General features: G+C 33.7%; 1 protein-coding gene across 2 annotated transcripts in view; it reads right to left on the bottom strand.

Moving 5' to 3' along the window:
* The window catches only part of Klhl4 (kelch like family member 4), a 99,042-nt gene that overhangs the window by 33,507 nt on the left and 39,421 nt on the right, over positions 1-26,114 (bottom strand). For both annotated transcript variants that reach the window (XM_040283719.2, XM_005323413.5), the window contains exons 2-3: positions 2,371-2,538; positions 1,850-1,986 (exon numbers count right to left, since the gene is read on the bottom strand). In XM_040283719.2, the coding sequence (XP_040139653.1) occupies positions 1,850-1,986; positions 2,371-2,538 (305 nt within the window). The remainder of the gene's footprint in view (positions 1-1,849; positions 1,987-2,370; positions 2,539-26,114) is intronic.

Raw genomic sequence — 26,114 nt, 5'->3', positions numbered from 1 at the left:
TTGTACAGAGATCATACCACTGACCATACACATTAACTGTCATTTGTGAGAAGCTAAAGATCTTGGTAAATGAGAAGAGCCCTTTATATCCAAATTTTTGTATATGCATCTATTATTTGGTAAAGATATCTTTGCCCAAATATTATTCATGGACTTGAGTCCTACAAGTGACTCAAAAGGAAAAGAATGTTGCACAGGTTCTACATATAAATAACTGCTTATATAAGTATTTGCTTTTATAAAAAAATAGACTTTGTTTAAAAATATCTGTAATGATTTCTAAAAATGGGATCAGAAGTAATTTATATTATTTCCTTTATCATGATATATCTAAAATTTTTAGAGCAAGCATTATTGATAATTTATTGCAAACATTGTTATTTTTAAGATATACCCCCACTTTTAATGTTTTAGCCAAAGTGACTATTTCTTTAAGTTTTCTTTCTAAAAACAACTTAATATGTATCCAATATGACTGCACAACCATAAGTATTTTGTGACAAGTTCTATATTTAATTTAGTCTGTGAAATATGTTGTAAAGTAGTCTGGTCCATTTGTACATTTTCTTGTGTTATTTCTTTTCTTGAAGTTTGAAAAGAAAACCCAGACAATATCTCATGAGATGCAAAAAGTATTAACTATATCTGCAAATGTTCACTCCCAATTTTGCCTATACTCTGGCAAACACTATGCATTTTCTCTATGACTTTCCCTATTTTGGATACCTAAAACAGATGGAATAATACAATAAGTGGTCTTTTGTGTGGTATGATGTTTTCAAAGTTACATTCTTCTTGTACCATCTATCAGAACATCATTCCTTTTGTATTGCCTATTAATATACATATTATGCACTTACAAAGTTTGGTGTATCAATTCAGATTTTATAAACAGCTTGGTTGTTTCTATTTTTTATTTTTATGAATAATGCTGTTATAAACATTTGTGTGCACATTTTGGGGTGCATATATTTTCATTTCTCTTGGACATATATTTAAAAGTGGAATCTCTGAGTTGTAAGTACAATATGTTTAATTTTTGAGAAATTTCCCTACACATATACTTTCAAGTGAATGGTTACTGGTACTAAATTGATAAAGTGTGGAGATATCACCAGATGCATTTAAAATGCAAGTGTAATAGTTACTTTTGAAAGATATCAATATTTACAACATATTATGAGTTTTGCACCTTACAACTATTTAAAATTACAAAAACTTTTAGTCATTAATGAAAAATTTAAGGGGATTTTTTTTGTTTTTCAAATTTATTTTAGGCACAATGTAAACAAAATTGTTTGAAAACAATTCTCCTGGAGAAAGCCAAGATGCACACGTATAGCCTTTAGAAGAATCTATGAATATATAATTACATAAAGGTATTTAAATAGTAGGAGATCCTAAAGATGAAAAAAAATCATTATGGAGAAAAGATCAAAATACTTTGTTGGCCCACAGAGTCATGTTTTAGAATTTGAGTAAATATGAATTTATAATCCCAAAGGAAGAGACTAATTCTCTATTATAAAATTAGAACATAATTTTATAGTAGAGAATTAGTCAGAATTTACTTCCACTTTTCTTTTGAAAACAAGAATTTGTTAACTTTATTCAAGAGGGACATCTTCTTATATTGGGGGCTAAAATAATTCTCTACTATCATGGTAAAATACTTTACTGCATGTTATTTACCTTTTGTTGTTTTCTGTTATGATTCAATACTCATAGGCTCCCTTCTTACTACCTTAGAAAGGTTACTTAACTCATCTATCCTCAGTAGATTGAAAATAATAATAATACAGTTTATATAATGCACAATTATAATGAGTTAATTCATGTCAGAACTTACCTGTATAAGCGTATTGCACCAAGGAGTTAAGTGCATTTGGATCTACTCCTTCCATTCTGACCTCTTCTTGTTTGGCTTCAAGCACATCATTAGTGAACATGGCAGCAAAATAATCAGACACTGCACTGAGAACCAACCTATAAATAGTAATGTTTCATAAGAACTGAAATCAAATTGATAATCTCACCAAAAAGATGAAATTCACTCAATAAGTTTGTAAATCTGGTCAGTTTGGAATTTGCATAGATCTTTCATAATTCCATAAAATGTAATGAAGTTAAAAAGGCCAGATAAGTAAACTGGTCTTCTTTCAGAGAGTTTGTGTTGTTTCCTTCAACAATCTCTCAGAACTTTGGTTCTTCTAAACATTGCATGAAGAATTAGATCATATAATGTTTTTTTTTCAATGTGGGAAAATAAATCTATTTGTCCAGTGTTCCAATTTATGAGCAATTTGCTTATTCTCCCTCATTCAGATTGGCCCTACTGTCCATATGTTCTGTCTGCATAAGTATACTTACCGATGTGCTGGGATTCTGAGGTGTCCAGCAATGAGTAGTACATCACACAGTTGTTTCTCTTTCAAGTAGTTCTCCATTTTACAGAGAGTTTGCTCTGCATGGTTTTTAGCGTGGTATTGCTCCTCAGACCTGGTGGTATTCATTTCTTCAGTATACTGTGAATACAGTCTGAAAGGTAAGAAAGAATGAAAATATAGTTTATCATAACATTTTATAAGAATTGCATTTTTTTCTCCTAGAGAGATGCACATATCTAGTGTGGTAAGGGCTCTCTCAGAACAAAGAGAAAGCAACTTGACACACTCAGTAGTTATGTGCATATATTCCAAAAACAAAGAGAAAGCAACATGGTATATTCAGTGTGCATGTGCAACTCTGCTCTAACTCTGTGGTAACACTGCCACAACTCTGTTGCAACTCTGTTATAGGTGACACTGTCCAATTCTGTTCTAATTCTATAGTATAGAATACTTAATAAGAATGTATGTTGCCATATAGGGAAGAAAAAGCAGCTAACATGTAAAGGGGATATGTAAGGCAATCCCTGGCTGTGCATAGGGTTCAGCCTCTGGATATAAATCCACTGTGCCAGTGCTGGGACTAAAAAACCAGTTTCCTATCTCTCTGTGAGAGAATCCTGCAACACCAGTAGAAATTTAGGCACGTAATCTTCAGAAAACAATATTTTGGATTAAAGTAAAATTAAAATTAGCTCTATAATCTTAAATATGTTTATATGATTACTGTCTCACTCTCCATTAAAGTGAAAAGTCATGGTTAGTATTTATATTTGGAATGTAATCATAATCATGAATGCTTTACCCTAGTAAAAACTATTATATGCACAAATATAATCATGAAAATACCACTGTTCTTTGAATCTAAATGTGTATCAAATTTATGTCACAGGACACATAACCTTTAGACATTCTTCAAAATAATTAAAAATTTTTTTATTCCACTTTTGTCTATGAGCTACACATTAACCATCAGAAATATTTCTTGAAGATTTTTTAGCCCTGAGAGTCCTTGTAACTTTCTTTACAATATGTCAATCTTATGAGAAAACTTGATGTATTTCCACTATTTATTGGGGGCTTAATATTTAGGAAAATGTCATCACTGTGGTATTTATAATAATGAAAGCTGTACTAGTGTATTTTGAATTTCACACAGTGGAGTAATCTAAATGCCTATAGAAACACACACAGTCTTATAATTGGTAGAGTTTTATAAATTTGATTGTTGAATGAACAGAATTAAATATATTGCTCATTACCTTTCTTGTTTCCAGGCATCATATTCCAACCAACAATTAGGATTAGCTTTAAATTTCCCAACTCTAACACAGCCTAGGTTGTTTTACAGAAAACTGGTCCACGGTGATATTACTCTCTCTATATATAACTCAAATAAATGATTCCTCTCTGAATCTTCTTGACTTTAAAGAATTTTTAAGTTACAATAATGTATTAACAACCAGGGTACCATGTGTTAAATTAAGATTGGATTAAACCAATCTCCATACTTTGATGATAAATTTTGTCCCAACAGTGGCCTCCATTCATAGAGAACTGAACCATAGCTTGCTATGCAAATAAATAGTAACCTTGTAATCAAGTGACTGAGACCTATCCAAATATATCAGGATGGACCTTCAGGCAATCTCAGGAAAAAGACTGGAAAATTATGATCAAATGAGGTGAATGGGCTGAACTACACCAATCAGATAACTTCTCTATGCTCTTTCCTGGTTTTCTGCCTATAAATATAGCTTACCACATTGGAGGTATGACATTCTAAATCATCTTCATATAGAATTTAATCTGTTCTACAACCTTTTTTTTCTCAAATAAACATTTCTAAATTTAACTATTTTTTCTTTAACATATGATATGGATAGCCTAATAATTTCCTATATTTTCCTGATAGAGGCAATCTTCTTTACTAATTATAGAAAGGAAAAATCCCTTGGAACCACTGAAAGGAAAACATTCAGGTTATATTTAATTCATATTTTTTAATATTTCCTCTGCAATTGTAATTGTTAAATTCACATTAATTTTGTCAATCAAGCATTCAGTGTTTTATTATCTTAGTTACCATCATGTATACAGCAATTATGTGAAACTTTCTAAAGAAGAGGTATGTTTGGCAAGTTTTGGTAAGGGAACAATTTTATTTTCTTATTTTTTTTTTAATCAGCCTAACTTGGACAAGGATTAAAACTAGTTTAGGATGCTCTTATTTGTTTTTTTTTATTGGTTGTTCAAAACATTACAAAGCTTTTGACATATCATGTTTCATACATTAGATTCAAGTTGGTTATGAACTCCCATTTTTACCCCAAATACAGATTGCAGAATCACATCTGTTATTTGGACACAATGAAATTATTCTATATCTGAAATGTATTTCATAATCAAAATGCAGGTTTTTAAGAATCTAAAAATCCAATAAATATGAACCACACATAAGTTCCTTATGCTTCAAAATACAGACACAACTCTTCTGTCAAATCAAGAAATAAGAAATCAAGGCTGAAAATGTAGCTCAGTGGTAGAGTGCTTGCTTAGCATTTGTGAAAAACTGGGTTCAATCCTCAGTAACTACATAAAAAATAAATAAAGGAAATAAAGGTACTGTGTCCATCTACAATTAAAAATATTTAAAAAATAAGAAATCAGTGCTCAGAGATATGAGTAAATCAAAATACTAGCATTCAAAATACAGCAAATATATTAATCTAAAGATACAAAATAAAGCAAAAAAATATAATCTACTCTCGGTTATTAGCTAAGGAGAATGTAATGATCACTACCAGGAAAGCTAGTACATTGATACTTACCTACCTAATTTTAGTAATTACCTAGAGCTCATAAAGTATAGTTCTTTTGTCTCCAGTTTAGATACCATAATGTCAAGTCAGAGGTTATAATGGAAACCACTGCATTAGAGAATATTTGTCCCATTGTCTTATTGTATAGTAACTACAGGATATAACATGAGAGGCAGATGATGGAATGTAAAGATCCTATGATCTGAAGGTGGAATACTTAAATTTAAATTTAAGTCCAGTATTTGCTATATACTTGATGAGTGATCTTAGCCAAGTCACATTATCTTTGTTAATTATTAACTTTATCCTACAAAATGGGGATGAAATTAATATTAAGACTACCAGCAATTATGTTTATGGTACAAGACTCTTCCAAGAACCAAATGAAATAATGGAAATGAAAGATTTATGTACAAAGTTAAGTCTTAAGTTAACTGACAAGATTTACTTACATAAATATGTAATGTTTTAAAAATTCTTACATTGAATTTTTATAAGTTAATATACATTTTTCTCTGGAACAGTAATAAAATTACATAATATAAACATATTTATGTACATATATATAAATGTATGATGTATTTATATAAATATCAGCTCATGGACTTTTCCTCTATAATTTGGTTTAAAAACTAATACTGCTTCATTCATTCTGTTGCTTAAATCATTCAAGGTTTGAACATTAGCAGCTCTTACAACTGGCTCATCTGTCCCTTTGACATATTTTATTATCACAGAATTATTGTTAGATTTCCCTTACTGTCTGACACTAGAAGTTGCCATAAGCTTACTTTTTTTAAGTATAATCAGACATTTCAGCAAGGATCCTAAGTTCTCTTCATTGGTTAATTATATTAGAAATCAACATCTGGGTACTAGTTGTGCTTAATTTATTAGGTATGACTGCTTCTAGGGTCTCATCAGAGTAAGAGAATACATGTATATGCACTAAACTAATAACTTGAGTTTTAATATTAAAATTCAATTATTACTTTAGTGCACTAGGTATTTATAATGTTTTGTTCTTAGGCAGCACTTAACAAGATCATCACCAACTTAAATAAAAACTATTTTCTCCTTGGAGTTTAAACTCAGGATGGTACTATAATTGAACTGCAATGAGATTTTTAAAACAAGTAAAAATTGAAATATGGCAAAACTTGATGGCCAAAATACAATTATTCTATAGTGCTCTTGGTATAGATGTCAATGAAAAATAAAATAACATATCCTTAAAAAATTCACAGTGTACCGGAGGTTGTAGTGCATGCCTATAATTCCAGCAACTAGGGAAATTGAGGCAGGAGGATCACAAATTCAAATCCAGCCTCAGAAACTTAGTGAGGCCCTAAACAACTTATTGAGACCTTCTCTAAAGATAAAAAGTAAAAATGGATGTGTCTCCATGGTTAAGAGACTCTAGATTAAATTCCCAGTACCAAACAAAAAAATGTGTTGTAAAATTTAAAGACCACATTCCTCTAAGGAAATGCTCTGTATTTAAATGGGCTTGTGAGAGATAAGAGTCCAAAGATCATTGTTAGAAATATTGCTTTAAGCACTTTCAGATACAGTTCAAAGCTTATTATAAACATGTTTATGTAATAGTCCCACACATTAAAATTAAGGCTAATGAAAATCTTTGGAAAAATGTTAAAACCACATCTCTGAGTACATGTTGAAATCCCAGTTAAAATTCTATATGAAAATGTGTATTAGAGTCCCTCTTCCTGTAATCAGATCCCATTGTCTTAATATTATTTTCAATGCCCTCTTATTTGAATCTGTCTCCTCTCTGGTTTCTATGATATATATATATATTTTCTACCAGCCTCTCTTTCTCTCCCAATTTCCTAAATGTCCAGATCCTGAAGATTGTATTTTTAGCTCTCTCTTTCCTCTTTGAATTTAATCTACTGTCATGACCAACTATTAATCAAATGCCTATGAATTCTAATCTTTATAAAAATCCTCTCTGTTAAACTAAAGACATTTCCAATGGCCAGTCTGACACTTCTATAGGAAGATTTAACTTAGTATGTCAAACTTAGTATGTCAAACAATAGCTCCATCTTTTCCTTCCAAAGTTAAGAGTAATATGATACACTTCATTCTCCTATTTGACCCATAATAAATTATTCAAATTTTTTATACTGTGGTTCATGAAGTATGGTATGGTGAAAAGATTATGCATTTTATTACAAAATATTAGGCTTGTACCATACCTCTGCTACTACTAGGTCTGAGAGTTTAAGCAAATTAATTGATCCCGTGGAATCAATCTTTCTTTCTCTTTCTTCCTTTCTTCCTTTCTTCCTTCCTTCCTTCCTTCCTTCCTTCCTTCCTTCCTTCCTTCCTTCCTTTCTTTCTTTCTTTCTTTCTTTCTTTCATGGTGCTAGGGATTGAACCCAGGGCCTTGTCTGAGAGTTTAAGCAAATTAATTGATCCCGTGGAATCAATCTTTCTTTCTCTTTCTTTCTTTCTTTCTTTCTTTCTTTCTTCCTTTCTTCCTTTCTTCCTTTCTTCCTTTCTTCCTTTCTTCCTTCCTTCCTTCCTTCCTTCCTTCCTTCCTTCCTTCCTTCCTTCCTTCCTTCCTTCCTTCCTTTCTTTCTTTCTTTCTTTCTTTCTTTCTTTCTTTCTTTCTTTCTTTCTTTCTTTCTTTCTTTCTTTCATGGTGCTAGGGATTGAACCCAGGGCCTTGTGCCTGTGAACAAAGCACTCTACCAACTTCTACCAACTGAGCCATATCCCCAGCCACCAAATCTTTTTCTTTATAAAACTAACAATAATTAATTTACTTTCCAGATTTGTTATAAATATTTATGAAAGTATATAAAAGTAAATGACAACCAAAAATTTTAGTTTACTTTCTCTAATTCCTTTTTTCTATGAATTACTGTAAGCCTGATGTAAGCTCTGATTCCTTTCTACAGCTTTTCAATTAATATTCATACTTATGACTTTCTGTTCTCTAAATGATCTGTAAGATATTGCTGGATTACTGTTAGTAAAACATACCTCCATGAATCCATTTCATTTTCAAAACAATTAAATAGTTCACAATTATTAACCAGGTTAAGTACAAACTTCTTACCTTACAACTGTAACATGGCCTCAATTTATACTCCCTATCACATCTTCCTTTACATAGTGTATGCTATCTTCTACTAATTCTTTGACTATCCCTTGCACTTTATCTCTTTACATTGCTGATTACATTTTTTTCTCTATGCAATTTCTCACTCCATATTTATTTACTGAGGCAGTTTCTTCTGCCTCAAATCGTACAAATATGTAATATTCCTCTTCATTTGAAAATTTATAATGATTTGTATTACTCTTTTTACATTTACCTTCTATAGAAATAACTAAAACAGTCAAAGTATCTGTCCTCAATCAACTAATACTAAAGTTTAGGAACATAAAGAAATATACAAGTGAATAGTAATATAAAAAAGTTAATTTGCGGGGCTGGGGTCATGGCTCAGTGGTAGAGTGCTCGCCTAGTACATGCGAGACACTGGGTTCAATCCTAAGCACTACATAAAAATAAGTAAATAAAATAAAGGTTTTGTGTCCAACTACAACTAAAAAAATTAATTTAAAAAGGTAATTTGGATTTATCCATGCATTTATCCAAGAAACATACTAAATAACAATTAAATATCAGATTCTATAAAATTAATATGGAAAACTTTTGTGCTTCATTCACTGTCACAGCCCAGAATGCTGGTATGCCTAAAGCCAGTTATTTGGTTTCTTCTTTAATAATCTCAGAATGCAGGTAAGAATCTACAAACTCCTAACCATTTTAAAAACACAATCAGTTCAGTTTCCTGACATAGATTGTAAGTATTACTTGAGAATGGATTTGTATTATGTTATTCCTGATTTTTTAAATGTGTAGCAAAATGTACATAACCTAAAATTTATCATATTCACCATTGTAAGTATATGGTTCAGTGGCATTAATTACATTCATATTGTTTTGCAACCAATACTAACATCCATGTCCATAATATATATTTTTTATTATTCAGAACTCTGTACTCATTTAATAATAACTCACCATTCCCTTCTCCCCCCAGCTTCTGGCAACCTCAATTTTATTTTCTGTCTCTATGAATGTGATCACTGTAGGTATCTCATTTAAGTGTACAATATAGTATTTACCAATTTGTGATGGTTTTAGTTCATAAAACATAATATTTTTAAATTTCATTCATGGTCTTCCTTTTTATGGCCAAGTAAGAGTTATTTATGTGAATATACCAAAATCTGTTTACCCATGAACATGTCAATGGTCATTTTGGTTCTTTCTACATGTAGATTTTTTAACTAACAATGCTATAAATATCAATGCACAATTATCTGTTCAGATTTTGGCTTTTAATTATTTTTAAATATACCTAAAACTTGATCTCTTGATCTGCAGGCTAATAGATTAGTTCTATGTTTAATCTTTTTGTTGTTGTTTATTTAGCTTAAAATAACTCATTTTCTTATAGTTCTTGGAAGACAAAAGTCTGAAATGCATTTCACTGATTTAAACCAAAGGTATTGGCAGAGCTACATTACTTTCAGAAGGATCTAGAGTTAGATGCTTATGTTCCCCTCCTGTATTCAACCCTAGCAATTTTGTGAGACTTTCATATCACATTACTCTGACACCTAGTCTTCTTCAACTTAAAAAATTGTAAAATACTTATAAAACATTTTAATTATTTTGAATGAACAGTCAGTGGTATTATGTACACATTATTTTGCAACAAATCTCTAGAGATTTTTTCTTCTTGTGAAACTGAAACTCTATAATCATTAAACAGCCCACTCTCATTTTCCATTCCTCTAGCAAACACAATTCTACTTTCTGCCTCTGTGAATTTGAATACTCTAAGTGCCTCATATAAGTGAAATCATTCAGTATTTGTGTTTTGTGATTGGATACTTTTCCTACCATAATGGCTACATGGTCAATCCTCATTGTAGCATGTGTCAAAATTCCTTTCTTTTTAAGACTGAATATCAGATTTGTTTATTCAATCATCAATTGTTGGACCCTTCAGATGTTTCCATATTTTGGCTATTATGAATAATGCCACTATGACCATGCATTTTCAAGTATCTATTCACATCCTTGCTTTCAATTCTGTAAATATACCTGGAAATGAAATTGCTGGATCATAGAGTAAATGTACTATTCTATTTTTTAAGACTTGCCATATTGTTTTCCACCATGGCTACACAATATTTTATTCCCACCAACTTAAAAAATTACATTTCTAGACCTGCTCAATAAAAATGTTATTTTTTAGGCTTTTTTCCCCTTTTGTTAATAATAGCCATCCTAGTGTATGCAAACTGATATATTCGTTTTTTGGATTTGCATTTCCTAAATGGTTTTAAATAGACTTCTGTTTAAGTTCATTAGTAAATATATCTTTCTTCTTCTTCAATTAGATAAAACATGTTTGATTATTTATTGGTCTAACTACTATGGAAAGACTTCCAGGAAAATTTTAAAAAGAACAGGAGTGTTATGTTTTGGATTTAGGTGTCCCCGAAAAGCTCATGGGTGAGACAATTAAATAAAATTTAGAGATGAAATGATTGGGTTATGAGAAGCTGAATCTTATTAGTGCATTAATCAATGACCTGATAGAGGTTAAGTTGGTGGTAACTATATAGGTAGATGGTATGGCTAAAGAAGGTGGGTCCCTGGGGAATTGCCTCTGGAATATACATTTTGTGCTTGTTTATTGGGTCTCTCTCTCTCTCTCTCTCTCTCTCTCTCTCTCTCTCTCTCTCTCTCTCTCTCTCTGCCTTCTGGTGTGATGTCCTGTGTTGCTTTCCTCTGTCATGGCCTTCTTCCATGATGTTCTACATCCTCTCATGCACAGAGCAACAGAGCCAGCCATCTATGAAGTAGGACTTCTGAAACTTTGAGGCCCCAAATAAACTTGTTCTCCTCTAAAATGTGTCTTGTCAGGTCTTATAGTTACAGTAGCAAAAAAGCTTACTAGGACAGAAATTGGTACCAAGAAGTGGGGACATTGCTGTGACTAACCTAACCATGTGATTCAAAAGCTTTTTGATCTTTTTGGAATTTGTGGGAGGAATTTTGGAAAATTTAGAAATACAAGCTACAAAAGCTTTAGAATGTCATAGGCTGACCTGAGTGGATGATTCTCATGAGAGTTCATAATAGCAGAATGCTGATATGACTCTAGGTCATAAAAAGTGGGCTCATGGGGTTTCAACAGAGAAGGAAGACTCTATTGCAATTGAAATTGGAATAAACACTACTCATATTATGGTTTGGCAAAATTGTCTACATTTTGCTCATGTCCTGAGACTTTCTGTAAGCCTGAATTTAAACTTGACAGACTTCTAAACTTGTAGAAGAAATTTCAAGACAGCAGAGCCTTCAGGGGTGGCATGAGTATTGCTGGCAGTTTGTAGCCAAGATTATTGTGATAATCAGGAGCAGAAAGCAAAGCAAATAGACTTGAAAAACTTGAAATTTGCCCAGTAAATGGTGAATAAAACTGGAACTAAGGAAGTTGTTGTAATTAAAGATAAAACAACCACTAAAGATAAAACAACCACTAAAGATATGCTGCTAAATACTTTACACAGAAACAATAGGAAAGATGGCTGTGGGCATCTCAGAAATTTGCAAGGACACACATATCTCAGGCTCAAGGGTACCAACAATTTTTTTTGAGAAGAAAGGAGTAGAACATGCTATGTGGGCAGGGGGTGCTAGGAAGTTATTTCACCATACTCAGCCACCCAGGCACTCACAGTTTGCTTCAGTCACGATCTATAGAGGCTTGGCTAGTGCTCAAAGTGGTGGCAGACCTTAGCACCAACTATGTAGTACCAGTACTGCATGTAGAAATGAAGGATGCTGGTCATGGAGGCGTCTCCTGTGGTTTCAAAGGAAGGCCTGGGAGGTCAGGCAAAGGACAGTAGGGTTCTATTTCTTGTGGGCAGCCCCCGAGCAGGCCATTAAGCACAAAGATGTGAGAAGGAAACAGAAACTGCAGTGGAGATTCCCCAAAATCAAAAAATGCCAATACCATGAAATTTCTGCTGAGTAAAGCTGCAAGAATTGAGCAAGGACAAGCCAAGAGAGGAGTCATGTGGGCTGCAATCAGGAAAACCATAGAGTGGAGATATAAGCCCTTTGGAGAGACTGTCATGATTTTATGTGCCCCAGAACCTGGACCCAGAACTACAGTATTTACTTGCCCAGCTGGGTTTTAGTCTTACATTGGTCCCATCCCTTCTTTCTATGCCCTTATTTCTCCATTTTGGAATGGAAATGTTACTATGTGCTTTTATATATTGGATACATGAAACTTGCTTTTGAGTTTTACAAAGGCTCACACTGAGATTTTGCCTTCAGTCTCAGAGGAGACTTTGAACGTGGACTTTTGAGCAATGCTTGGATTTTTGATAATATGGGAACTCTTGAAAACAGACTAAATGTATTTTGCATTATGAGATAAGCATGAGCTTTTTGGAGGCCAGGATTGAATGCTATGATTTAAATATTAGGTGTCCCTCAAATGTTCATGTTTGAGATAATAAGAGAAATTTTAAAGGTGAAATAATTAGTTTATGAGAAGCTGAACCTTATTAGTGCATTAATCTCCTCTTGGGAATTAAGTGGTGGTAACTATATAGGCAGATAATGTGGCTAGAGGAGGATCCCTGGGGAATTGGCTCTGGAGTGTACATTTTGTGCTTGTTGAGTGGATCTCTCTCTCTCTCTCTCTCTCTCTCTCTCTCTCTCTCTCTCTCTCTCTCTCTCTCTCTCTCTCTCCTTTCTGGTGTAATGTCCTGTGTTGCTTTCCTCTGTCATACCCGTCTTCCAGGATGTTGTGCATCACCTCAGGCCCAGAGTAATGGAGCCCACGGTCTACAAATTAAAACTGCTGAAACCATGAGTCCCCAAATAAACTTATTCTCCTCTAAAATTGTTTTTGTTGGGTCTTTTAGTCATAGTAGCCAAAAAGCTGACTAAAATATGGTGAAAGTAGGCATCCTTGTCTTGTTCCTAATAGCATAAGAAAAACCTTCAATATGATGTTAGTTGAGATATTTTCATATAGTCCCTCATTATGCTGGCAAAGTTTCAGGGTATATGGTTCTGTATTTATCTTTTAGGTCCACTTGATTATAATGTTGTCTAAGGCTATAATTAAATTATTGATCTTATAACTGATTTTCCTGTAGATTATGTGTATTGGGATATTTAAATCTTCTGAAAGTAGAGTAAAGCCATCTAAGTCTCCTTAAATTCTGTCAATAATTGTTTACTTTCTTTAGGAGCTATGGTGCTGTGCATATTTCTTTCATAATTGTTTTATTTGTGAAATGACCCTTTAATCAGTATATCACTTCCTGTCTCTTGTGGGTGTGTTTTCATTAAAATGTATCTTGTCCCATTGGTTTGGGAGGCTGAGGCAGGAAGATCACAAGTTCAAGGCAACTTAGTAAGACTCTGTATTAAAATTTAAAAAAATGGTCTGGGGATGTGGTTCAGTGGTTAAGTACTCCTGGGTTCAATCCTTGGTACCAAAAAACAAACAAAAAAATATATTGTTTGATTAAAGTATAAGAGTATATTAACCCAGGTCACTATGTCACTATTTGTTATTATATACCATGTATTTACATAGAAATTATACTGAATAGACTTTATTTTAGCAAAGATATATTTGGATTTTTTTCCCTAAAGAACTTGGCCAATTCATGTCTTTGGGATTGAAGAGATTAACCTATTTATACTTACACTTATTAGTATTTGTCATTTTCATTGTATTATTTCCTGAATGTTTTATATATATATTTGTCTTTCATTCACTTCATCAGTCTTCTTCTTTTTTCAAATCTTTGTTATGCAGTATATAGAATCTCATCTCATTTTCATTTGTGAATACTATGTATATATTTTCTTTTTTTATATTTTTAGGTATAGATAGACACAATACCTTTATTTGTTTATTTAGTTTTCTATGTGGTGCTGGGGATTGAACCCAGTGCCTTACACATGCTGGGCAAGCACTCTACCACTGAGCCACAATATATATTTTCTTGGTAGTTACCAAGAAATTCCTTATAATATCATGACATTATAAAAATTCATTGTACTCTAATTCTGATTTAACTTTTATTTATATGCAAAATTATACTCATTTTATAACTATGCCCCTCCCATAATGTTAGGGACATAAAATTTCCTTTTTATATATTGTATACTCATTACCATATTCTTTTATGTAATAGGGATTGAAACAAGGGGTGCTCAATCACTTAGCTACATCTCCAATTGTTTTATTAATACTTTTTTAGAATTTTGATAACAGGGATCAAACACAGGGATGCTTAACCACTGAGCCACATTCCAAGCCCTTTTTATTTTATTTTTTTTTATTTTGAGAGAATGTCTTGCTAAGTTGTTTGGGGCCTTACTAAGTTGCTGAGGCTGGCTTTGAACTTGCAAGCTTCCAGTCTCAGCTTCCTCAGCTACTGGGAATATAGATGTGCACCTCCACACCTGGCTACTGTTCTGTTTTCAAAAGATCCTTCAATTTAGAATGACAATGTTCTTTCACAGAGAATTCATGGTTGATTAAAAATTTTTCAGCACTTTAAATATATCATCTCACTGCTTTCTATTCTGCTAAGTTTCTTCTGAAAAATATACTAATAATTTTATTGAGGATTCTTTTTACATTATGGGTCATATTGCTGCTTTTAGGATGATCTCTTTATCATATCAGACTTTCAACAATTTAACTATGATGGGGTTGTAACTGAATCATTTTGCTTTATCTAACTTGGAGTTCTATTAATTGATTGTATTTGTCAATATATGTCTTTCTCCAAATTTGAGAAACTCTCTGCCATTACTTTAAAAAAGCTCTGTGACCCTTTCTCATTTCTCCTTTGGAGATTCCAGTTGTATGAACACTGGTCTGCTTAATATGCATATTCTTAAGATCATAGACTTTCTTGCACTACTTAAAACTTTACTGTTGAACCCTGTAGTGTATTTTTCATTTAGGTTATTGTAATTTTACGCCCCAGAAGTTCTGATTTGTTCTTTTTGTACTTGTCATCTCCTCTTTGATATTTAAATTTTGTTCATATATTGCTTCTCTGATTTCCTTTAATGTTTTCTGTTTTCCATTAGCTCTTTGAGCATATTTGTGAAAGATTTCTAAACAAATTCTTTGTCTAGTAAATCTGAATCTTGTGCTTCTTTAGGGTCTATTTGTGGATATTTATTTTGCCCCTTTTAATAAAACATGCTTCATTCTTCTATTTTGGTTTTATTATCTGTTTCATTGAAAATTTTCCTTAGGGGGAAAAAATTCATCTTCCAGCCTTGGGACAATGGCTATATGTGGGAAAAGCATTTTACTTATCTTACTAACAAGAAGGCTTTATATGTTTCCAGGACTTTTAGGTTTATGCAACTTCTGTGAACCTATGTGTATGCTTTTATGCAATATACAGGTTTTTATACAATATACAGGTTTCTTTCAAATGTATCAATTTTCCTAAATCTCAATTCTGTTTCTACTAGGTGCCTGAGATAGTCCATTGTATTGTTTTACCTATAATCTCTAGCCCTAATTTACCAAGAGTTAGTAGTTCCTCAGCAGTTTTCACTTAAGTGACACTCCCATTATTTCCTACTGTGATTTTCAATGAGAGATTTAAATTATGCTGCTGTTTTCTTCTGAACTGTAAGTCAGGCAATATTGAAACCAGTCCTTTAGGTAGCTCACGACAGACCAGGAGTTTGGCAACATGTTTCATTCTATTCCTTGTATCTTGAGAGGGAAAACTTTCATATGTATTTTTTTCAAGGTAAATTTTCCCATTAGCTTATAACTACTTACTGAAAGTAAATATATGTACTTAATAAAAATATACTGTAATATCACAAGAGATGTAAAAAAATATTAAATGTTACCTTAATTGTATTGTAAAATAAAAGTAAAATTCAAGAGGAGGCAGTATGGTATAGTTGTTGTGAGCTTAGGTTCGGATTCAGATAATTAACTTTAGTTCCAACATGTAAATTAAGTGACTAAGAAGTTCATTTCCCTTATTATCAACTCCTTCCATCTCTAAAAAAGTGTCAAGGGGGATTTTTAAAGTTTTATTTTATATTTAGTTGAGAAATAATTTTTCATGTATTATGGGGTACAGTGTAATGTTTTGATGCAAGTATACATTATGGAATAAACAAATCGGGCTAATTATCATATTTATAACCTCAAATACTTTTTTTTCCTTCGAGGTAAGAACATTTAAAGAACATTATTTTTTTAAAAAAAATTCTTAGTTGTATTTGGACACATTACCTTTATTTTATTTATTTATTTTTATGTGGTGCTGAGGATCAAACCTAATGCCTTGCAAGAACTAGGTGAGTGCTCTACCACTGAGCCACAACCACAGCCTCTTAAAGACCATTCTTTTAGCTCCTTTAAAATAGAAAATGTATCACTATTAACTATAAACACTATGCTATATAATCACTGGAATATGATCACTGGAATCTATTTCTTCTGAAATGAAACTGAACTTTGCCCACCATCACCCCTTTCCCTTTCATGATCCCTGATCCTTTGTCCTTAGCTTCTGGTAACCACCATTATAACTCTCTGTTTCCATGACTTTGGCATTTTTAGTTTCCAGATATGAATTTCTTTAATGAAACAAAAAGCACTCCTTAAATATGAGATATCATCATCATACCATCATCACCAGAGCTGGCATTAATTGTGAAAGCAAAGATAAACTACCAAGTATCCTTAGAAGGATGAAGAAAAAAAAAAAACAGATAAGTTTAGTCTTAAAGAACATGTGTAGCTGCATTAACAGTACAGTGTGAGAAAAATATGTAAGGAATGAAGTGTTTAACAGGGTGAACGAATGTGTAACTATTTTAAATGGTGTTGGTATTTGTTCCAGCTAGGCTACTTATAGATGATACAAGAAACTTGCAAGTAGCAGAGTCAAAAGTAGATTATTAACAAAGCTAAACACAGGAAAATCATAGGCCACTTAGCAAACATTTATGGACAAGTGACAACAGAAAAAAAAAAGAAAGAAAATAACCACAAAATCTGGGATGAGGAATTGAGCCAACAAGAAGGGATGCTCAGAATTAGTTATTCTGAGGGGTCTTTGAAATTAAAGCTGACAGGAATTTGACTATGAAAGAAAGAGAGTGAAAGTAGTTTGCACTTGCCTTCAGTGGGCTGAAGGTCATCCCTGAGTAAAATTAGACAATTATGAACCAGATGCCTGGAAGAAAAAAAAATGTGTACAGTAGGTTTAGCACCAGCATTTTATCAATTTTATATACTTTTTGTGTGTCACAAAAATGAGAGCAACAAATAATAATCAAGCATTAGATTTAATGAGAAAGAAGATGACAAATTTGTGATTTAAACAGATGAAGGGTCAATAAAAATCATGCAACCATTTTTTGTTTGTTGTTAATTTGGGAGAATTTTAACTGCAGGGAACCTCATGAATTTTTGATTACACTTTGTTGGGACAAAAGTATCTGAAACAAGGTTATTGAATCCAAAAGATCAAATTTCACACAATCTATACATAAATAACAGCCCCTTAAATATGAAGATGGATTCATTAACCTGGCTGAAGTTTCTGAAAGTCTACTGTAGCAATTTGTAAAGCTTTGGGTCTTACAGTGGTAGAAGTAAAAGGAAGCTGCAATTCTCCAACCAGATTTAAAGTACTGTTAAAATGTTTTCTTACTTATTGTTTAATGTGACAACATTTTAAATAAAACACACTTACTGGTTTTCTAAATACTGCTGAGAATGTTTTAATGCTATCATTTTTCATCTATTTTATAAAATTCAAGAAATTTGTGACTGCTTTTCCTTTAAAAGAGATGCCAATTTTCTACATTAAAACTAGGATTTCTGGGCTGAGGATTTAACTCGGTGGTGAGGTACATGACTAACATGCAAGAGAGTCTGGGTTTGATCCCCAGAAAAAAAAAAAAAAAACAGAAAGAAAGAAAGAAAAAAAAAAAAAGCGGGACATGGTGGCACGTGCCTGTAATCCCAAAGGATCTGGGATAGTAGGATCACAAGTTAAAAGCCAGCCTCAGCAAAAGTGAAGTGTTAAGCAACTCATTGAGGCCTTGTCTCTAAATAAAATACAAAAATAGGACTGAGGATGTGGCTCTAGTTGAGTGCCCTTGAGTTCAATGCCTGGTAAACCACCGCCCAGCATAAAAAAAAAAAAAAAAAAAAAAGAAAAACAAAATTCCTTTAATAGGACTTTTTAAAAGCCCTAATTTATTTTGACTGACCAAATCTTAATACATCAATTTTGTTTACAGAAATTACATCTATACTTCTACCCAAGATTATATTAATGTTTTAGTCAGCTGTTTTGCTACTGTGACTAAATGAACAGATTAAAGAACAATTTTATGAGAAGAAAAGTTTATTTGAGGGCTCAGAGTTTCAGAGGTCTTAGTCCATAGAAGGCCAGATCCATTCCATGGGATGCAAGGTGAGGCAGGATATCATGGTGAAAGAGTGTGGCAGAGGAAAGCAGCTCACATTGCAATCAGGAAGCAGAGAGAAAGAGTCCACTATCCAGATATCCAAATATATACCCCAAAGATCCAATTCCCACCTCCTCCAGCCACACCCTACCACTTTAATTACCTCTCAGTTAATCCCTACAGAGGAATTAATTCACTGATTGGGTTAAGGCTCTTATAACCCAATCATTTCTCCACTGAACCTTCTTTCATTATCTCACACAAGAGCTTTTGGGGGACACCTCACATCCAAACCATTACAATTATATATGAGTGTATTTCTACCCAAAATAACAATTTTAAATTACTGACAAAATGACAATTAAGTAGTACTGATTAATAATTTATAAAATCTAATATAATAATTTATGTTATAAGAAAAAATCACTAAATATCACTACATGAATGTACAAAATTCATTTTGGATACATTCTTATAATTGAAACATATTTTCCACAGTTCCTGTAATATAGTAGATCTATAAAGTCTATCAAGTATTCAATGTCACATTAACCACAAAAGTTTTTAGAACTGAAAATAGAACATATTAAAGTCTTTCAAATTTGAAGAATTATTCTTGTTTCAAATATGTTTATGAATCTCCCATGTGTGCATGTAATTATTTTCTTTGTTGATATCTTAAGATGCAGGTCATTTTTCATATCCATTACGTAAAAGAATTCATTAACATCTCTTTTCCCATACTTTTTTAGTATAAACTTAATGTTACATTATGAAAATGATTTGACCTTTGTGTTGATGTGTATACAGATGCTTACATCACAGTTCTGTTTATATTAAGTTAAAACATAATACCAATTATTAGCAATCTACATCTAGATTAAGTCAAAGATTAGATGGAAAATTCAATAAAGCCATATTTGGGGTAAACAACACTAAGGCCTCACAAGTCATCAAATAAAGACAAAAATATAATATTTTTAAAATTTTCTAAGGAGAATGTGGAAACATAAGTACTATCACCTAATCAAAGTAAATCTTCAATTTGGCTTGTTTTCTAAATACAACTTGCTTTATGCTATTGTCTTTGTTAGCTCTGAAATAATACTTAATCTAAGAGAAAAATAAGGAAAGTAAGGAAGGAAAACTATTGATAGTGCATTTTAATAATAAAATACTATAAAAAATGTTGGTTCTTAAAGTCTTGTTTTTCGTCTTGCACTTGTGACCCCTCTATTTTCATTCTGGGACACAGTTGAAGATTTTTGATTCATTTTATATGCCTAAATGAATTATGGGTAAATTAAAAATTATGTTTATATAAAGAACTTTGGCCATTATAATCAAATAAATACCCCATCATAAGGCTGGATTGGGGGCTGATATAACTCACGTTTTCCTTATGGCATATCTCTCTCATGGCTTCATATTTTTCAGAGTTGCTATGATTTAGGAGATATAATTTAATAGCAGTCTGTATAAATCCATTCTATAATTAACTGTATACTTTATAACTTACTTCAGTTATCAAAAACATTCTGGGGCTGGGGTTGTGGCTCAGTGGTAGAGCGCTCACCTAGCATGTGCGAGGCCCTGGGTTCGATCCTCAGCACCACATAAAAATAAAAAAAATTAAATAAAATAAATGTATTGTGTCCAGCTACAACTAAAAAATAAATTTAAAAAAACATTCTAATAAAAATATAATACAATCTTTTACTTTTGTTTGCAGTTGTCAAGAAAGACAGACTTACTCATCCTTCTATATTACTAATTTAATAATAATAGGCTATTGAATTTCACTTAGAAGCCAGGCAATATGCATAATTTCTTAGGTATTAATACATTTAATCTTCAGGCTTTGAGTTAAATTTTATCACCACTTCTCATGTATGGAAACTTAGGCTCAGCAAGATATAAACCTGCCCAATATTAGAGAGCTGGTAAATACATTGGGTTTTGAATCAAGGTCTGTCTAATCCTAAGGCTGTGGACTTTGCATTATTTAACACTACTATTTAAATACTTATATTAAGTTGCTCATTTAATTAATAGTATTTTTGAATCTTTGTACTGTCTTCTAAACAGATCTAAGTTATGTTGTTACTGATAAATGCATACTTACTTAAAAGAAAACCTTAGAAAAACTTTAATTAGAAAAACTGATAAATTATATGAATTTATGAAAGCTGCTTAAATTGCTTATTACAATGACAAAATATAAACATTATAAGTTAGTGACCGGAAATCATATTTTTATCTCAATATAATTGTAGGTAGGAAGACAAGGGTTTTAAGGATCACTTGGCTTAGAAGTCATTTGAGAAATATACTAGTTTCCTTTACTGACCTAATAATTTTAGCATTTTAGAATTTTACATTTAAAAGTTGGTTTAGGGAGAGGGATCTTTTGAAGCTATTTTCTAAAAAAAATCATAATTTTGAATAGTTTTACTTTCACCTATTTATCTTAACACTACTTATCTTTGTAATTAGCAAAAATATTTGTACGTATTTATGGGTTACAATGTGTCCTTTGATACATGTATATATTGATAAGATTGTGAAATGATCAAACCAGTTTAATCAGTGTATCAATAGCTTCAAATATCATTTCTTTGTAGTGAGAACTTTGAAATTCCTCTCTTTTTAGTTGTTTTGAAACATACAATATATTATCATTAACTATATTCACTATTCTGTACATCACATCACCAGAACCTATTCCTTCTAACTGAAATATTGTATCCTTTTTTAATTGAATTTATTATTTTTTTAAATACACAACAACAGTGGAATGCATTACAATCCTTATTACACATATAGAGCACAATTTTTCATATCTCTGTATATAAAGTATGTTCACATCAATTTATGTCATTATACATGTACTTTTTTGCATTATAATTCTTAATACACATATATACCATAGTTTTTCATATCTCTGTTTGTATATAAGGTGTGTTGACACCCAATTCAAGTCTTCATACATGTACTTTGTATAATGATGACCATCAATTTCCACCATCCTTGCTAATCGCCTTCCTCCTCCCTTTCCCTCTTAGCCCTCTTTCTTATCTAGAATTAATCTAATCCTTTCTATTGATATTTTAAAGAAAAATAATGTATTCTTCAGTATCAGATTTTAGAAGAGACACATGAAAAGAAGAAATAGTGTTTTTCATTGAAATAATATTTTCATATTAATGATGAGGATTTTTAATTTTCATTTCTATTTTTAGACTCCTGTGTTAAGCCTTTGATTTGTAGTTTACTTGTAAAGTAGGAATAATAAGAAGAAACAAAAGCAAAATAATGGGCCAACTCATATTCTAAGAGGGATAGAATTATTACATCTCCATATATGGTTTATTTGGGCACTTGTACCACATACACTTGCCTCAATTCTTTTTTCAAGTGGTAGGGCAATTGCCAAATCCAAAGTAGAGCCTCTAATGGGGAAGTAACAGAAGTAGACAAGCTGAGCTAAAATAATCACATTTTCTCAGTGACATGAAAATGTTCTATTAAAAGCAGCACAAGTGGTATAATCCTCAAGTCTGTGGTTGGCAATCTTTTAAGAATCACATCATTGTTTTGTTTGCTACTTCTGCTTCTCAGATTTACAAACCATTTACAGAATCAAGTGTTTCTGATAATATGTTTACTTCAGATGTTAAAAATACTCAGAATCTATAACTGTAGTAAAGAAACACAAATAGTATTTTTTCAGAAATATTTTCTATATAGAATAAAAGGCAAATGTAATTCATACATGGTACATATGTTTTTGCAAAATCATAATAATGCATTATTTATGTTCTCAGTGGTGGATTGAATATGAATATAGTAAAGCAAAATACATTAGCAGGCTATATTTTGATTTGAGTATTTCTTGAGTATTTTTCCTTTCATAGTATTTCTGAATTTGGCACTTCAATATCTAGTTAAGACAATACAGCACAATCTAGTTAGGCAGTAGGAACCTCAGGAGAACATGTTAAATGTAAATCTTAGAAACAACAGGGTCAGTTATCTAGGAAGATAGATAAGAATAAAGCAGGTGGATCCAACATGGCAGCTGGCGAGGAAGCAGCGATTCCAACGTCTCCACTTTAACGGGATAAGAAAGACCCATCGGAACAGAGGCAGCCTACCTACGGAGGAACTTCTAGCATAATTCCCTTAAGAGGAGAGCTGCCGTGAACTGGTAGGTTTATTGGAAGTGACAGTTTGTCCCAGAGAAGTGGATCTTGGATGGCCACGCGGGCACATAGGTCTAGTCCCGCAGCCATCAGCCACTCCGGCAAGCAGCTCCCCCGGGAGGCCTAGCTCTCGCTCTGGGAGCAGCTGCCTCACCCGCCCGGTTCCTAACCACGCGGCCACAGCTACCCGGCTCTACAGGTAGCCCCGCGGCGGGTGCAGAAGTCAAGTCCTGCAGCCAGCAGCCGCTTTTGCAAGCGGCGGACACCCGGAGCGGCTTGGCCCGCCCCGCCCGAACCGGCAGTCGTCCTCCGCCAGCAGGGCTCCCCTGGGAGGCCTAGTGCTCGCTCTGGGAGCAGCCGCCTCACCTGCCCGGTTCCTAACCACGCAGTCACAGCTACCCGGCTCTACAGGTGGCCCCCCTCCGGCGGGCGCAGAGGTCCAATCCCGCAGCCACCAGCAGCTTCTGAAAGCGGCAGCGGCCCAGAGCGGAGTGGCAGCCCAAACTAGCAGACGCCCCCGCCATACCGGCTCTCCCGGGAGGCCCTGCTCTCGCTCTGCGAACAGCCAAACCACCCGCCTGGATCTGAGCCACACAGACACAGCTGCCCGCTCTTCAGGTGGCTCCCGGTGGCCCGACTCAGCTAGAAGGGTCCCCACATGGCCCAGCACATGGCCATGCCCTTGGGGCTCTGCTAACAGCCCCGCCAACCTGGCGAACAACCGGGAAACTTCAAAATCTCTCCATGGGCGTGACTACAAGGACCAAAGGACTCTCGACCCCCAACTCCCCCTACTGCCAGTGTCAGGCAGACCTGAGACCCACCAGCGGAACTGGCCTAGAAGCCTGCCAGCATGGTAGACACGTCACTCCAATTGGAGTAGGGGCAGAGCAGAGCAGCCGCCTGCATCCGGATCAGGCGCAACGACCCGAGGGGGTGGTAGTCATATCGACAAAATTGGAGGGGGGGCTGAGCAGAGCCGCCACCTGCACCCGCAGGGTGGGGAGACCTGTGAACAACCGGCAGAGCAGGCCTAGCGGCCCGCCAGCACAGTAGTGAGATCACCCCAACTAGAGGAGGAGCACAGCCACTACCCGCCCTGCAAGGGAGATTTTTCAACTATACAAGAGCAATATAAATAATTAGGGGGAAAATCTCATAAACACAACAGTTTCACCAAGCAGAAAGAAACGTGAGCAGCATGAAAAGACAAGGAAAGAAAGGACCACAAGCAATGCAGGTCAACTCAACTTTAGAAGAGGTAATAGCTGCAACAGATTGAATGTCAGATAAAGAGTTCAGGATATATATGCTTCAGATGATCTGGAGTCTCAAGGAAGACATGAGACAGCAAAATCAGACAATGAAAGATCACATTGACAAACAAATCCAGGAAGTAAAAGATCAATTTCACAGGGAGATAGAGGTAATAAAAAACAAACAAATAGAAATCCTAGAAATGCAGGAAGCAATAAACCAACTTAAAAACTCAATTGAGAATACTACCAGCAGAGTAGATCACTTAGAAGAGAGAACATCAGACAATGAAGACAAAGTATTTCAACTGGAAAAGAACATAGACAGCTCAACAAGTCTGCTAAGAAACCATGAGCAGAATATTCAAGAATTATGGGACAATATCAAAAGACCAAACTGAAGAATCATTGGGATACAGGAAGGCACAGAGCTCCATACCAAAGAAATAAACAATCTATTCAGTGAAATAATACGAGAAAACTTCCCAGACTTGAAGAATGAGACAGAATCCCAAATCCTAGAAGCCTACAGGACGCCGAATGTGCAAAATCATAAGAGATCCACACCTAGACACATTATAATGAAGATGTCCAACATACAGAATAAGGAGAGAATTTTAAAAGCTGCAAGAGAAAGAAAGCAGATTACATTTAGGGGCAAACCAATCAGGATAACAGCTGATCTCTCAACACAGACTCTGAAAGCTAGAAGATCCTGGAATAACATATTTCAAACACTGAAAGAAAATGGGTTCCAACCAAGAATCATGTATCCGGCGAAATTAAGCTTCAGGATAGAAGATGAAATTAAAACCTTCCATGATAAACAAAAGTTAAAAGAATTCGCAGCTAGAAAACCATCTCTTCAAAAAACTCTTGGCAAAACATTACAGGAAGAGGAAATGGAAAATAACATTGAAAACCAACAATGGGAGGTAGGACAGTAAAGGGGGGAAAGTAGTCAAAGAGGATAACAAATCAGGTTTAGTAACATCAATAAACAAATATGGTTAGAAGAACAAACCATATCTCAATAATAACCCTAAATGTTAATGGCTTAAACTCACCAATTAAGAGACACAGGCTAGTAGAATGGATCACAAAACAAGACCCAACAATATGCTGCCTAGAGGAGACGCATCTGATAGGAAAAGATATTCATAGACTGAAGGTGAAAGGTTGGGAAAAATCATACCACTCATATGGACTGCGGAAACAAGCAGGAGTGTCCATACTCATATCTAATAAAATAGATTTCAAGCCAAAGTTAATCAAAAGGGATAAAGAAGGACACTTCATACTGCTCAAGGGAAACATACACCAACAAGATATAACAATCATAAATATATATGCCCCAAATAATGGTGCAGCTGTGTTCATCAAGCAAACTCTTCTCAAGTTCAAGAGTCTAATAGACCACCATACAATAATCATGGGAGACTTCAACACACCTCTCTCACCACTGGACAGATCTTCCAAACAAAAGTTAAATAAGGAAACTATAGAACTCAATAACACAATTAACAACCTAGACTTAATTGACATATATAGACTATACCACCCAACATCAAGTAGTTACACTTTTTTTTCAGCAGCACATGGAACCTTCTCAAAAATAGACCATATATTATGTCACAGGGCAACTCTTAGACAATATAAAGGGGTAGAGATAATACCATGCATCTTATCTGATCATAATGGAATAAAACTGAAAATCAATGATAAAAGAAGAAAGGAAAAATCAAGCATCACTTGGAGAATGAACAATAGGTTGCTGAATGATCAATGGGTTTTAGAAGACATCAAGGAGGAAATTAAAAACTTCCTAGAGTTAAATGAAAACACAGACACAACAT

The sequence above is a fragment of the Ictidomys tridecemlineatus genome, chromosome X, assembly GCF_052094955.1.
Source record: "Ictidomys tridecemlineatus isolate mIctTri1 chromosome X, mIctTri1.hap1, whole genome shotgun sequence".
Taxonomy (NCBI): Eukaryota; Metazoa; Chordata; class Mammalia; order Rodentia; family Sciuridae; genus Ictidomys; species Ictidomys tridecemlineatus.
This window is presented reverse-complemented; position numbering and strand designations above follow the sequence as displayed.